Here is a 15,288-nt window from a genome sequence, read left to right on the forward strand (position 1 = left end):
CAACGTGACAACTGGGATGTTACAGGAAACAACTGATACAGGAACCGCTCTGGCAGGGGTGCGTATTATTTATTAGGAGATTGAAATCTCCATCCTACACAAAGGAAGCCACTCACCCGTGTCTGGTACCTCGGCAGAGGCCAGGATAAGGCTATCGGCTGGGAATAGGGGGGTGCAGGAGTATCTGAGTCCGTCCATACAATGGGTTTAGGACCTGGACTCAGAATGCCGGCAGCTTGCTGAAGATTGGCTGAGCAGCGCAGCTATGCACACAGCTGCAAGCGGACGGACCCCTTAACAACAGCTGTAGCTAACAGATGCTGTCAGTAAAACATGCAGCGTTAGTTAATATAGTGGCACACATGCTGGGTCTCCTGCGTGAGTGGTCAGTATTTTATTATCGCGTTGTTTTCGTTTTGAAAGGTGAACAGCATTTGTCTCCATTTCGCTATCCTCTTCCTATCACCCTGATGTAAATGTACAGACGTGCGTGGTTGTGGGGCATGCACATGCGTGCACTGATTCCAGAAGTAATGAAACACTTTCAATGAACTACATGTGATGTTTTAAAGAAGCTTCGCTCTTCGGCATGTCGGAAAGAGCACGAAAACAAACACAAAAATGAGCGGCCGGGAAACTGAAAATACTATTTTTGGGCAGAGATATATTCTCCTTAGGATGGCACTGCTCGGTCAGTTCTTCAAGGACAGTACATTCAATGAATGACAATTATTTGTAAATGTGTGGTATTTTTAGGAGCACACATAACAGTATCAAGATTACATTTCGTTTATATCATTTTAAACAAGAACTGCCTACAACGTCATAATGTGTGTTTGTTTTTACTTTGAAGCAAATGTGAACAAATGCTGAAAGTACGGCCCGCCACCGGCCAGCCATGAATAATTAGGGGAGGAGAAGCCGCAGAGCACATGCTGGGAGAAGCCCTTTGATGTGGTGGCGGCCGTGAAAAAATGCAATTAGGAGGGAGGGAGGGAGGCTGATGCGCCTGCTTGTTTGGTCACGTGATTCACGTGAACTCAAAGAAAACCGCACGAAAAAACCCGTGGTTTCACAAGTATTTTGAGCACTTGAATTCTCGCCATTTCCCATTCCTTCGGAATGGAAAAGGCGAGACCTAAAAAGCATTGCCAAAGCACACACGAGCTACAAACACTCCGTGCCATAAAAGAAGGCAGAGCCTGACACTGAAAAGCTGCACCGAACTCTCCTACTCATTAACTCGCTTCAGGAAAGGGTGTTAACCTGGGCATGCCGCCTTATCTCTCTGTTCCCCGGTTCCATTCGTTGTTTAATTTGAGAATAATAATAGTACATGATACAAAACGAAGCTAGGGTATGTAAAGAGGAACTTACCAAGCGCCATCTGTCGCCCTCCAGGAGCTTGTGAAGCGCAATCACGGCTTCATAACAATGCTCACTTTGTAAGTGATTTCCAAAGGGTTTGGGGACTGAATTTCACCGATCCTGCCGCTCACATGTCACAAGCCCCATGGAGAGCCGATATCGCTGTCGACCTCCGACTGTGGCAGTCCGGTTCCGGCATGGCTCCAACCCACTTTCTGTCTGCCAAAAGACTGGCTTCTAGGAGCGTTAGGCCATGCCCCTGTGGCACTTACAAACACTATAAAAACAACTATGGAGGAGAGGCAACTCCTTCAAAAGAAAAAGACAGACCACGGAAGCCACATAGGCCGCACATTAAAACAAACCATTGTTATTCCACATTGAAGAGTAGCATAAATGAAACAAGCATTTGCAATGAAATGCGAGTCACGGCCACCAGGCCGTGAAGTGTGAAGCAGTGGGCGGGGAAGCAGATCCCTTTGAAGCTGCTGTTGCTGGGCAGAAATGCGAGTCACGGCCTGGCGGCCGTGAAGTGTGAAGCAGTGGGCGGGGAGGCAGGAGCAAGCAAATGGTAAGGGGAGCCTTTGAAGAGCAAGGCAGGGGGATAGAAGCGCGTTCACGAGCACGTGCACTTCTACAAATCCGGATTGTAAAAATTCAGCTTTGTAGTTTGGTTGCAATAGGTCTCTCTGCGAGACCTAAAAAGAGATTTCCAAACCTGTTAGTCACTCAAACAAAAACCCTAGTTGGTTTAATGGCACCTGTTCACGAGCAAATCGTGAACTTCGGGAAGCCCTTGTAGCAGAACCAAGGGACTTGTCCCTGGTTAGAATCTTGAGAACACGTTACAAGCACGCAACAAAAACACGCGCAGAGGAGTTACTAAAGGAGCAGTGGGATTCCCTTGCTCGCTCTGCCGCACTCAAAGATGTCACCGGGTTTTGGGGTGAGGTCAAATCCATGAGGTCTTTGGGCTCAAATATCACCCCAATTAATTGTAACATAGTGGGTAAAACGTGGGAAGATCACTTCTCAAGCATATATGCAGCACCACAAAAGACCGCTGACATCACTTGCTCATCTATGGTGGTTAATATCGACATAACTGAAGTGGAATCTGCCATAAATCAGAGTGCGGGTAATAAAGCACCTTGCCCTGACGGATTATCTATTGATCAAATTAAATCAGAGCCAGATTTCTGGTCCCCATTATTATGTAATGTTTTGAATAATCTGTCCAATACCACCATCCCACGAACCTGGTCAAACAGGATCATTGTTCCTATCTTTAAGAAGGGCGATAGACTTAATCCTAGTTGCTATCGCCCTATATCTTTAATTGATAATACTCTGAAGATTTTAGGAAGAGTGATTTTTAATAAGATCAGGGTTTGGGCAGAGGACAACCAGATTTTACACTCTTGTCAGCTGGGATTCAGGAGTAATGTGGGAACTGTGAAACCGTGTCTGAACTTAAATCTCATATTGGGCAAATACACCATCGCCAAAAAGATCCCGCTGTATCTGGGTTTTATGGATTTGAGTTCGGCCTTTGATTTTGTTAACCGTTCACGATTATGGGAGATTCTTTTAAATTACGGGTTGGACAAAGCACTTGTACATTTTTTGGCCCATTTGCACAGAGACTTGAAAGCGCGAGTCAGGATAAATATTGATGGCGAGGTCTCCGGGGATATTTTAATTGGTAGGGGGGTTAGGCAAGGCTCTGTCTTGGCTCCTCTACTTTTTATCTTGTATATAAATGAATTGAGTAACTCCCTGTCTAAATTAACTAGTGACGTTCCTAGCATTAATGGCAAATTACTTCCCACACTTTTATATGCGGATGATGCGGTCCTTATGGGCCGCACGCCAAAAGCACTCCGCACTTTAATAACGGGTTTTGTTTCTTTTATGGCCGATCTTGATTTGTGCACTAAATTTAATAAATCATATATAATGTCTTGTGGGCCTAAAAAGTATTGTATCCATCAAATTGTGTCAGGGAAAGAGCTCTTAAAATGCACTAGCACTTTTTCCTACCTGGGCCTGATTTACTCAGACTCTGGATCGTGGCAGCCTCATGTAGCCCATGGGAAAAATAAACTCGGTAAGGCCATAAATTCTATAATTAGCCCCCGACAGCCAAAACGTGCTGAGGTTGTAATACCGTTACTACAGATCTATAGAACCCAATGCCTACCAACGGCAACCTATGGTGCAGAGGTGTGGGGGTACACAAACTGCAGTAGTATACAAATTGAAGAAAATAGATTCTGTAGAAAGGTATTAGGGGCGTTTATTTCGGCACCCACCTATATATGTCATAAGGAATTGAACCTTTTTTATGTGAAGGATTTTATTAGGTCACGGCGGGCACTATTTTGGTTAAAGATATGGCGGAATCCCGCAGCCTCTCTAACACAATAAATAATTACAGACTGCCTAAAGTGTGACAGGGCTAATTGCATACCTTGCCTTGAGGCAGTAAAGAAAAGTCTAGCAAGTGTGGAGTTGGAGCATACATTCTTCTCCCCTCTAACGATTGAAGGTATTACACACAAGTCCGTCAGAGGGGCATTGTATAACTTGTACCGGAAAGAAAGAGAAAAGACAGAGCTACTCAAATCAGCAATCATTAGATATACCCCTCTCCTGGTGCCACCTGGTAGGATTAACAATATGCCACAGGTATATCTTAGAAAAAACCTAGGAAGATGGAACAGGAGTTTGCTTTTCCGACTTAGAGATGGGAACATTAAATACTCACTCTGTTTCCCGTTGGGTTTTAACAAAAATTTGGAGAACCTCTCTTGCCCGTGTGGCACAGATGTAAACAAACCCTGCTACACTTTCTGTTTTTCTGTGGATTCTATGTTAAATATACCAAACAGTATCTAATCCCTTATTTTAAAACTCGTGCTATCGTTGACTTTAATTTGGCATCCCAGGTAATACAGCTGTTAGGCTGCGATGAAATAATCCTCAGAGCCAGCTCTTTCCTCCAATCCGCGATACGCTCACGAGTCTCTATGAATATGCCTTCTTAGACAAAAGTGAATTATTTGCACATCACTTTGCGGTTTTTGCACATGGTTCTAAAGTTTACACAACGCATTTTTGCACATTGATACTTTGGCACTGATGTTTTTTGAAATTTAAAATGCTGACTATCTACACTGTCTGATTATATTGTAAAGCTTGATGTTATTTATCGCATTGTGCTAGTGTCAGATTTTTGCTATTTAATGCTAGATAAATCGTTAGTATCGCATTCTCTTTGCACATTGGTTTTATTGCCATTTTCCAAACCCGTTTTTTCCTTGGTGTTTTTATGTGATTTTATACTTATGTTTTATTGTTGTGATAACCTGTACTTTTATGGATGTTTTTATATCCAAATAAAGACCATTTGACTTTGACTTTGACTTATATAACTTAGGGCTTGCATGTCTTTCTGTTATCCTTGCTCGTTGGCTGTTGGTCGGGTGGATTTCCATCCAGATGAAATAGGAAATGGGATTTAGTTGGGCTTCTTTGAGGGACTTTTTGAGCTTATTCTGGTTTTGGTCTATCCCATTGAACAATTACTTTAAGACTACTTTTGCTGAGTAGGCACCCCAAATGTGTTTTCTTGAACTGAGAACTTAAAAGAAAAGACGTTGCTTGGACCAAGAACGTTTTTATTTACCACAGAGAAGCAGTCCGCGAATGGGTAGAATTTCGTAGATGTCCAATCAGGGCATATGTAAAGACAACACCTTACGTGGAATCCTGTCTTGCATTTCTTACTGATAGTAATCACAATTGTTATAGATGAATTGACGTGTTTTGGTAATGTACATTTAAAAAAAGAAGCTATTAAGATAAGCCACAATATTGGGTGTTCCTTGAGGTACAATGTTACTAAGAGGTCTGGTTTTTATTCTTTTGATTTATGTCTACTGTTATGTGGGAAGTTGAGTGGAATGTTATGTTCCTCATTGGACCACTGAGTGAAACAGAAATAAAGATATATGTTTGATTAACAAAATAAGACATTTTACAGTCACTGTACAAGAGGACCGGATTCATCTGCGTCATGTATAGGTAACCTATATAACTGAGGTAGTTGCTTTTGGTACCTACATCTACTAAGAACTAATCTCTTGCTAAGCAATGCTTCTTTGGTGCCAGGCCCACACCCATCCTCATTACTAGATACTTAATGCTTAATGTTTAACCTGTAACCAATTCATGCAGCAAATGGAAATGTACTTTTCTATAATAATGCATACTTGCAGCTGAATTTCCACCATAGATTTACAAAGCCCTAACACTCAAAACATAATACTAATATTATCAGTTCTGGTTTCTTGCATCAAAGTGAGAAAAGTGGCTGAAGATGGCAGTAAAGGATTGCCATTCTGGGATTCCGAGCATCATCACACATCATCTAGATACAGATATGTCCTTGAGTCGGCGCCCACAAAATGTTTTTAAAACAGGATTTCGACTGTTCTGAATCTTATTCTAGTACAAAAAGTTTGCAGTATGTAAATCTACGTGAGATATTAATCTGCCAAAGTAATGCTACAGCCGAGTTGCTTTTTGCTATTCCAAACAAATACGAGAAGAAAGGTTTTCTGTACATCCAAAGTGAAAATGTCTTTGGAACAGCTTGCGTTATTTAATTGCACAATTGAAACAGTTTTCAACACGACTTGCTATATGTTTTTATGTATAAATGGTGACTTGTTTCATACCTTCCAGAGTGGAAAGATGAGCATTTTGTAGGAGACAGACACATTTTGTAAGCGAGGTCACAGGCTGTCAGTTACTTGAAACAATTCCTATCTAAATGCCGTATTCAAATGTCGACAGTGTAGGACAGCTATATAAAATTCCACTTCCGGCCACCTAACCACAGGCACTTTTAACACAGCCAGAGCATCATTGAATAAACTCTGGAGAAATAGACCTAGACTGTTTTAACCACTAGCTCTCTGGCACTTCAGTGTGCTTTAAAAGATTTGTAAAAACCCTCACTCCCACACCAGGTGGTAGAGTCCACCCGGACGCCTACTGAGTTTCGGGTGTGGAGAGCACCCAGAACCACATCACTGCAGAATTTGTAGGCAGATGTAAATTACTTTAGTCCTACCTCACCTCAGTTGGGTGAAGACTGAATATTTCAGGCAGAAGGCAGGGAGTGAATTCAGTACCTCTACCTCATCTAATAATGGATACTTCAACAGAAGTGTAACATTTACTTATGCTAAAATATGAAAGCGCATTTAAAAGAAGTTGGAAGAATTGTCATTGACATCTGACAGGCTTATTATCTGAAGACCATAAGGAGAAGCAAAAACAGATGAATCTAGATGCTGCGGATCATGGCAGCCTTGTAGCTGACCTCAGGTTTGAACTTAACTGCAATGCAATATAATGCTCACATTTTTATCTGTGTTTTTTTGGGAGGACAGTGCTGTACTAGGAAGAGTTGAACACCCCTTTAATCTGAAGGAGCTAATATCCTTTGTATTATTTTGTTTTCTGTCCCACAGGGCTAGATGAAGAAATTCTATGTGTGCTCACTCAGCCAATGTTTGCTAGCGGCCTGAGGGTGCTGAAGCTGATTGAGGTTCTCAGGCATCATCGGGGCATTGACCTAGAAAACCTCAGTTGGGAGTTGGGGTACCAAGATGTCCTTGACCTTTTGGAGCAGGTTCCCAACAGCAAGCTTCGGGATCCCTCTAAAGGGGTGGAATGCGTCATCCAATTCCAGCCAGGTGTGGTACATGCATGTGTCTGACAAGCCCAGCCTTACCTTCTTGTTTCCCCCCCCCCTTGCTCTTGTTCCAACCTTCTTGTTCTTTTATATTGTTATTCACTTCCCCTCCTCTTAACTTAAACATTCCACTTTCCGTCCTGAACACTCCTTCATTGTGTTTCTTTTCAGACTTTCCTTGTCACCCTGTTCTATAGTTTATCTTTTTGTAATCTCTGCTTTTATATCTTAATTCTACTTTCTTTTAAATAAGTTGATCTTCCTATGTGCTAAGCCTGTTTACTCTGCACACATATGGCACATTGCCTTCTATATCCCTAACGCCCTGCTGAATTTCCAGGTTCTGACACCGCAGCCTCAGTGCCTCCAGAGTTCTTAACATACTCTTCCCCCATGTAGTGCTAGTCAGCGCGAGTTCTTAAAGCTCCTATTCATCCTGTGTTCCTTCTGACTGCTGCATCACTCTCTCTCGCAAGTTCCTTGTGAGTTCTTAATAGATGGTTTGTCCATGTTATTGGGAACTGGGGTGGTGGGTGGATATAGGTAAGACCAACATTTGGGACCTCATGAAGAATTGGCGCTGCATGTAGATGATCAGGTATTGGGAATGCTAGAGATAGTGGTATTACCAGCTGGCAGGCCTGCTACTTGGAGCTACATAGGAATTAGTACTACACAGGGGCTGTCAGCTTTTAGGAATACAAGCGAAGCCGATATTATATAGATCAGCTCTGAGTGTTTCAGGAAGGACTTTGACTGCACTAAGGCAGGAGCTATTGCGATATTTAGTGAATATGGTCCTCCTCACTCCACTTTAGCACAGCCGTCTGCTTCTATGCCTCCTGCAGGCCAAAAGACAGGTGAGTCCAGGGCTGGCTTTGGGGAAGTGCAACCGGTGCTGACTGGGGGGAGGGGCGGGGGGGGTGTGAGTTAAAAAAAGCGTATGGGTTTACATACAGGTGAACTTCCTTGTGCGTTCAGCAGTTTTCAGGCGATCAGTATTTGGTCAAGTGGCAGTTTTGTCTCATCATAAAGTGGGGCAGAGGGTTAATGTGCCTCCTGCAACAAACATGTACAATGCAGAGCACAGACCTGCATGTGATTGAACTATGAGTAATGCTATAAAAAATGAAATGTACTTCAGAGAAAGGCTGTGTGGAGATGAGGGGCACTGTTGGAGAATGATAGTGAGGGAATTCAGGAAGAAGGTGGTCATGGGAAGTGTAAAAAAAAAAAGACAGTTGCACCGGGTGCCATCAGTGCTAAAGCCAGCCCTGGGTGAGTCTTATCACCTAGCTCTGCTGAGACCAAAGAGACTCTAGCTTGCCTGTTGATGGGAAGTTCTCCAATATTGAATCTTTCATAGATTCACATGCCTGAATCTTTACCGTCGTCATGGTGGGAGTCCCACCGTACATTGATAGGCAGTACTATAGAAGTACATTAGAAAACATTAATAGAGAAAGTAATTTTAAAACCAATCGGCATCATTGTGTTAGATTGAAGCTTTGACCAATCGGAGACCAGCTCAAGTCCCCTTCTCCCCTGCAAAGCCACCATACCTCAGATTTCTAACCGCACGTCGTATGTGAGGGAGTCACCCTGAGCTTTGCTCAGTTTATCAGCTAGTGAACTTTTGACCATGCTGAATTCCGTTTAAGATATTGTTTTATACCTTCTCTACCTTTTAAGGATGTCGGAGGGATCTAAGAAAAGGCAAGATTGTTCTCTAAGGACCCCCACAAGAACTGACTGTCTTTACTGATTATAGCCAAGCATACTGCCATGGATTGCAAATGTTGCAGAACCTTTTCCGCCAAAACTCTGAAACACTGAGAGGACAGATTATTATTATGGCTGATTCTGGGTCTGATGTGGAGGAAAGTTCTAGTTGCTCCACATCTGAGAGAAAATGTACAATGTAAAGGCAGAATAAAAAAAGACGAAGGCTGAAAAACCATCTTCTTCTGAAAAAGCAGCCGTGAAACAGCCATCCAGAGGTTCTGACAAGAAAAAATCCTCATCTGTGCCTGTCACGCTTTAGAAGCAGGAATCGTCGACGAAAAAGGCTCAGTAGACGGACCCATCGTCAAGAACGATGGGCAAATCACACTTGACGTTTGTGGTTTCTACTGTGCTGGCTACGACCGTTTCAAAGGTGGCAGTGGTGATGGCCTTCAAATGTTACAGTTGGTCCTGAAGTCTCCATGCCTGACAACTCTAAGCAAGGTATCACTTCAACCCCCATCTCATCTTCTGGATACAGAGGAATTCGGGGACGAAAGCTTGTTTGGCCCATCATACAGCCCATCGCAGCTTAAGGTTAAATGTCAAGACACTGATCGGGAGGATGAGAATCTTATCCAGGATACCTCAGAGTACATGGAAGAGGACTATTCTTTCACAGCTCGTCATTAACCACAACGGTACGTCTATGTTCGAAGCATATGAGCTGCAGATCACACACTGTGCATAGATCGCCATCTGGTGTTGGGCCCGGATGTTTGCACTTTGTTGTTGTCCTGGAAAAGTCTTTGGAAGTCACGAGATAGGTGACTCCTCCTTTGGGGTGTAGTGCGCATGGGCATCGGCTCCATCTTCAAATTGTTTTTTTCCGCCATCGGGCTCTGATGTGATTCTCGCGCTCCAGTTCGGAACTGTCACAGATTCCACTTTCGACGTGCTATTCTTCACCCTTTCTACGGTATAGTTTTCAATTGCGATTCCCCGTCGTCATGCATCTCTCCAACTTCGAAGTCCTTGATTCCGATCGTCGACGAGGACCTTCGGGCCTACTTGGGCCTGTCACCTGGCTCATGGAAAGAACTCCATTCAAGTAGTCTTCTCAATGTGGGTCGAAGTTTCCCAACACTGATCTGCATAAGGTGTGTAACCGCTGCCTTTCACCGGAGCACAAGGCCAGAGACTGTACAGCTTGTGCCTCTTTCCGCTCCAAGAAGACCATTCGGGATCGAAGAACAATGGCTCGCTCGTCGACATCCATTCCCGACAACATCTTCCAAGAGGGCACCAACGTACCAGAACAGGAGCTGGTCGAAGGACTCCTCATCAGCGCCATCGAAGCAGAGGACTCCGACGTCGAAGAACTCACTCCTGCAGCGGATCGTAAGTAAAGATGTTGACCCTGACTCCCTCCATATACCATTGAAAAAGGCTTCAGTCACACCTTCACCTTCAGGCCCAGGTGCACACGAGAGACTGCTTCCCATGCCCCACCCTCGGGCTCGGCAAAGAAGCCTATTAAGCCTTCAGGCGACTCGGGCTCGAGTCAGTCTGCCATCGGTACCGGAACCCGATCACCAGCACTGAAAAAGAAACCGCCCCCCTACTCCGTGCCGATCGCTGCCTCCACATCCAAGCACTCGGCACCAAAATCTTCAAGCATCGACCCATCCACTCTGAATAAACACTCTGAGCCGGGCAAAAAGCTGCTCCCTAAAAGTTCGGATCCACACCCTTCGGAGCCGAAAAAAGCCTTTGAACCGAAGAAACAACCGGTTCCACAGACAGCCCCAGAGACTACAACCTCATGGTTCCAAGCCAAAAGACCACAAAACTGTTCCGGAGTCGGTGCCGCGTAAGTCTACTGAAACGAAAAAGTCAGTGCCGAAAGATCAGCCTCCATCAGAAGAGCTCTTTACGCCAGACCCTAGACAGAAAACTCTTCTAAAAGACCCTAAAACTGGTCAGCTCACCCTAAGTTCAAAGAAGGGACAATTGGATACACCTGCACCGGCTACACCACCTAAAAAGAGGGACATTGCTACATCTCCCCTCAGGGTCCCTTCTCCACCATGCCATTCTCCTCCACATTCTCCTTCACCAGGGAACGATGACGACACCTCTGATGAAGGGGGGGTGCGGATGAGGAGCCACTAGGGGACCTTAGTCCACCTTCTTCCCCTGATCCCTGGGACGATTACAACACGCCAGGTGTCCCTAATGTTCCACAGGAAGACATCTACCCCTCTAGGCCTTCCCCTTCTGAGGACACAACAGGCTTTACTCAGCTAGTTCACAGAGCCGCCCAATACCACGGGGTAAACTTACATAGAGACCTGGTGGAAGAAGATTTCCTAATGGACCCTTTTGATACCTCACAAAGGTCCACTTCTATTTTGCCTATGCTAAAAGGGGTCATCAAGCAGCACCTGAAGTGTTTAAAGATCCTGTGAGGGCTGGAGTTATTAACTCCAGGATCGACAAAATGTACAAAGCTGCCCCTGCGGACTCAGCCTACATTAAGGGCCCGTACCTTTAGATTCACTAGTAGTCTCCAATGCTAGGAAAAGGGCCAACTCTCAGACATCAGGGGATGCTCCACCCCGATAAAGAGTCCAAACTCTTAGACACCCCTGGCAAAAGAACAGCATCACAAGCAGCTAACATATGGCGTATCGCCAACACTCAAGCTATGTTAGCCAGGTACGATAGGGCACATTATGATGAACTAGAGACCCTATTGCAGCACATACCAGACACATACAAAAACAGAGCCAATGACCTCATACAGGAGGGAAAAATCATCATGAACTCCTCCATTCGTTGCGCTCTGGACGTAGCAGATACCTTCTCCAGAGCAGTCAACATGAGTGTCCTTCTGCGTAGACCTACTTGACTACGCATTTCAGGTTTTAAACCTGAAGTACAAAGTTCCATTTTAAACCAGCCATTTGATCAGAAACACTTATTTGGACCAAATGTAGATTCATCACTTGAAAAGATGAAAAAAGACAGACACAGCAAAATCCATGGGAGCCCTGCAATCGCAACGTCCCAGACATTTTTTTCGTCGCTCTTTCTACAAAGGCACCTCCACAGGTTACTCCTCTGACAACCCCTCCACCTCTTACAAGGCTCCCACCCAGTCTAAATTCACTAGAGGTTACCCAAGAGGAGGCAACAGAGGCAACAATAACAAAGGTAGAGGCAAGACCAACAATACCCGATCTGCCACAACCCCTACCCAATGACTACCTCTGCTCCGCCCGGACCATTCCACTTCTGTTTGGGGGGGTGGGATACAACAGTTTCTTCCTGTCATCACCACAGACAGGTGGGTGAGACAAATCGTTCAAACAGGTTACTGTCTAGAACTCACTTCTTACCTCGCCACCTTCGGACTGAAACAGATTGTCACAACTCCGACCCACACCGCGGGCCACACGCTCAATGCCAGCTTCTCCTCCAGCCCACACGTCACCTTCGGCCACGCCTCCGAGCTCACCTGGACCGACCACCACTGCATCCACTTCACCTTCCAGAAACCCGTCACTCACCACCGCACCCCACAGATCTCCTGCCGACACTGGGGCAAAGTAACCAAGGAATTGCTGGAAGATCACGTCGCAATCAACCCACCGGCCCAGAGGAGGAAGCCCGCACCCTCAGACTCTGGATGGAAAACTGCGCCAACACCGTAGCACCAGTGCGACTACCCGCCGACCGACACCAGCCAGAGAGCCAGCTGGTTCACCCCGGAGCTCCTGGCCTCCAAGCGCACCTGCCGGAAACTCAAACATCTGGCTCAGCGATAGAACACCCGCCAACCACGCAGCCCACAAAGACACCAGTCGCAACCATCACCGCCTCATCAGGGCCATCAAAAGAGCCTCATTCAAAGACCGCCTCGACAACAACGCACACAACAGCAAAGAGCTCTTCAACATCGTGAAGGAACTCTCCAGTCCCAGCTCCTGCACCAACGACATCCCAAGACCTGTGCGACACCCTCGCCGCCTTCTTCCACCACAAAATCACCAACATCCACAACAGCTTAAAGCCCCAGACGAACCCAACGAACCCCACTACGACGAACACACCCAACCCCACCGACCACGACCTTCTGACCACATGGACCAACGTGAGCACCGAAGACATAATCAAGACCATGAGCACCATCCACTCAGGCTCCCCTTCGGACCCTCTCCCCTACCACATCGCCAACAAAGCCAACAGCCTCATTGCACCCCACCTGAGTAAACTCAATCAACCTCTCCTTCGAAACCGCCACTCTGCCTGAGAGCTGGAAGCACGCCGAGATCAATGCCCTACTAAAGAAGCCTAAGGCGGATCCGAGCGACCTCAAGAACTTCAGGCCCATCTCCCGGCTCCCGTTCCCAGCAAAAGTCATCGAAAAGACAGTCAACACCCAGCTCACCCGCTACCTAGAAGACAACAGTATCCTGGACTCCTCCCAGTCTGGCTTCCGCAGCAACCACAGCACCGAGACCGCCCTCATCGCCACCTCAGACAACATCAGACTCCTCCTCGACAACGGCGAGACAGCAGCCCTCATCCTCTTTGACCTCTCCGCCGCCTTCGACACAGTCTGCCACCACACACTGCGCACACGCCTTTTCGACACAGGGATCCGAGACAAAGCACCGGATTGGACCACCTCCTTCCTCACCGACAGAACCCAGAGAGTCCTCCTCCCCCCGTTCCAATCCGGTACCACCAAAACCATCTGCGGCGTCCCGCAGGGATCCTCCCTCAGCCCGACGCTGTTCAATGTCTACATGGCTCCCCTCGCTGGTATCGCCAGACTACACAACCTCAACATAATCTCCTATGCCGACGACACCCAGCTGATCCTCTCCCTCACCAAGGACCCCCTCATCGCCAAATCCAACCTGCACCAGGGTATGAAGGCCGTCGCCGACTGGATGGAGGCAAGCAGGCTCAAGCTGAACACGGACAAGTCGGAGATCCTCCTCCTCGGGCCCAACCCCTTGGCGTGGGACGACTCCTGGTGGCCTCCATCCCTGGGAACCCCCCCAAGCACCGACCAACCACGCAACCTAGGTGTCATCCTCGACTCTAAGCTCAGCATGACCAACCAAGTTAACGCAGTCTCCTCCTGCTTCCACACCCTCCGCATGCTCCGCAAGATCTACAGATGGATCCCGACAAACACACGGAAAACAGTCACCCACGCCCTCATCAGCAGCCGACTCAACTACGGAAACGCCCTCTACGCCGGAGCCCCGTCCAAACTCATCAGCAGACTCCAAAGAACCCAGAACGCCTCCGCACGCCTGGTCCTAGACGTACCACGTAGAGACCCCTCACCTGAGAGACCTACACTGGCTACCTGTCAACAAAAGAATCACTTTCAAAATCATGATCCACGCACACAAAGCACTCCACAAGACCGGCCCAGCCTATCTCAACAGCAGACTCTTCTTCTACGTACCCAATTGGATACTCCGCTCCGCCGACCTTTCCCTGGCCACCGTCCCACGCATCCACAAAACCAACTTCTGGGGCAGATCCTTCTCCCACCGCGCCGCCAAGACCTGGAACGCCCTCTTCCTACGACAGACCACAAACCTCCCGGCATTCAGAAGACTGCTCAAGACCTGGCTCTTCGACCACTAGCTGCAGCTCCCCCCCCCCTTCCCCACCCAGCGCCTTGAGACCCTAGCAGGTAAGTAGCACGCTTTACAAATTCCTTGATTGATTGATTGATTGAACCCCCCAAACATACCACTCAGGCAGCACCCAATGTCACTAGAACACTTATCACTGTTAAAACAGGAGGTCTTTCCCCTCCTGCAAAAAACATGCAATAGAAACGGTACCCCTGCATCAGCAAACCCCTGGGGTTTACTCCCTATACTTCCTCATTCCAAAGAAGGACGGCTCTCTCTGACCCATCCTGGACCTCAGACCCCTAAACCTGTACATACAATCAGACCACTTTCACATGGTCACGCTTCAACAGGTCCTTCCTTTGCTCGCACAAGGCGATTTCCTTGCCACTCTAGATATCAAGGACGCCTACTTTCATATTCCCATTCACACCTCAAACAGGAAATATCTCAGGTTTGTAGTGGATGGTCAGCATTATCAATTCAAGGTTTTCCCATTCTGAGTCACCACAGCACCCAGAATCTTCACCAAGTGTCTAGCAGTAGTGGCGGCTCACCTAAGAAGGCAACATATTCATGTCTACCCCTACCTAGACGACTGGCTCATGAAAGCCAAGTCATACAACCAGTGTGTAGACCACACTCACGCCACAATCCAACTGCTGCACGTTTTAGGTTTTACCATAAACCACCCAAAGTCTAACCTACAACAGTCCCACATTCAACAATACCTCAGGGCTACAATAAATACCT

The 15,288-nt window shown here is 46.7% G+C and overlaps 1 protein-coding gene across 9 annotated transcripts in view; it reads left to right on the top strand.

Moving 5' to 3' along the window:
* The window catches only part of LOC147717616 (uncharacterized), a 392,319-nt gene that overhangs the window by 190,783 nt on the left and 186,248 nt on the right, over positions 1 to 15,288 (top strand). For all 9 annotated transcript variants that reach the window (XM_086924400.1, XM_086924404.1, XM_086924399.1 and 6 more), the window contains one exon: positions 6,915 to 7,139. In XM_086924400.1, the coding sequence (XP_086780526.1) occupies positions 6,915 to 7,139 (225 nt within the window). The remainder of the gene's footprint in view (positions 1 to 6,914; positions 7,140 to 15,288) is intronic.

This window comes from Lissotriton vulgaris, chromosome 5 (assembly GCF_964263255.1).
Source record: "Lissotriton vulgaris chromosome 5, aLisVul1.2, whole genome shotgun sequence".
Lineage (NCBI taxonomy): Eukaryota > Metazoa > Chordata > Amphibia > Caudata > Salamandridae > Lissotriton > Lissotriton vulgaris.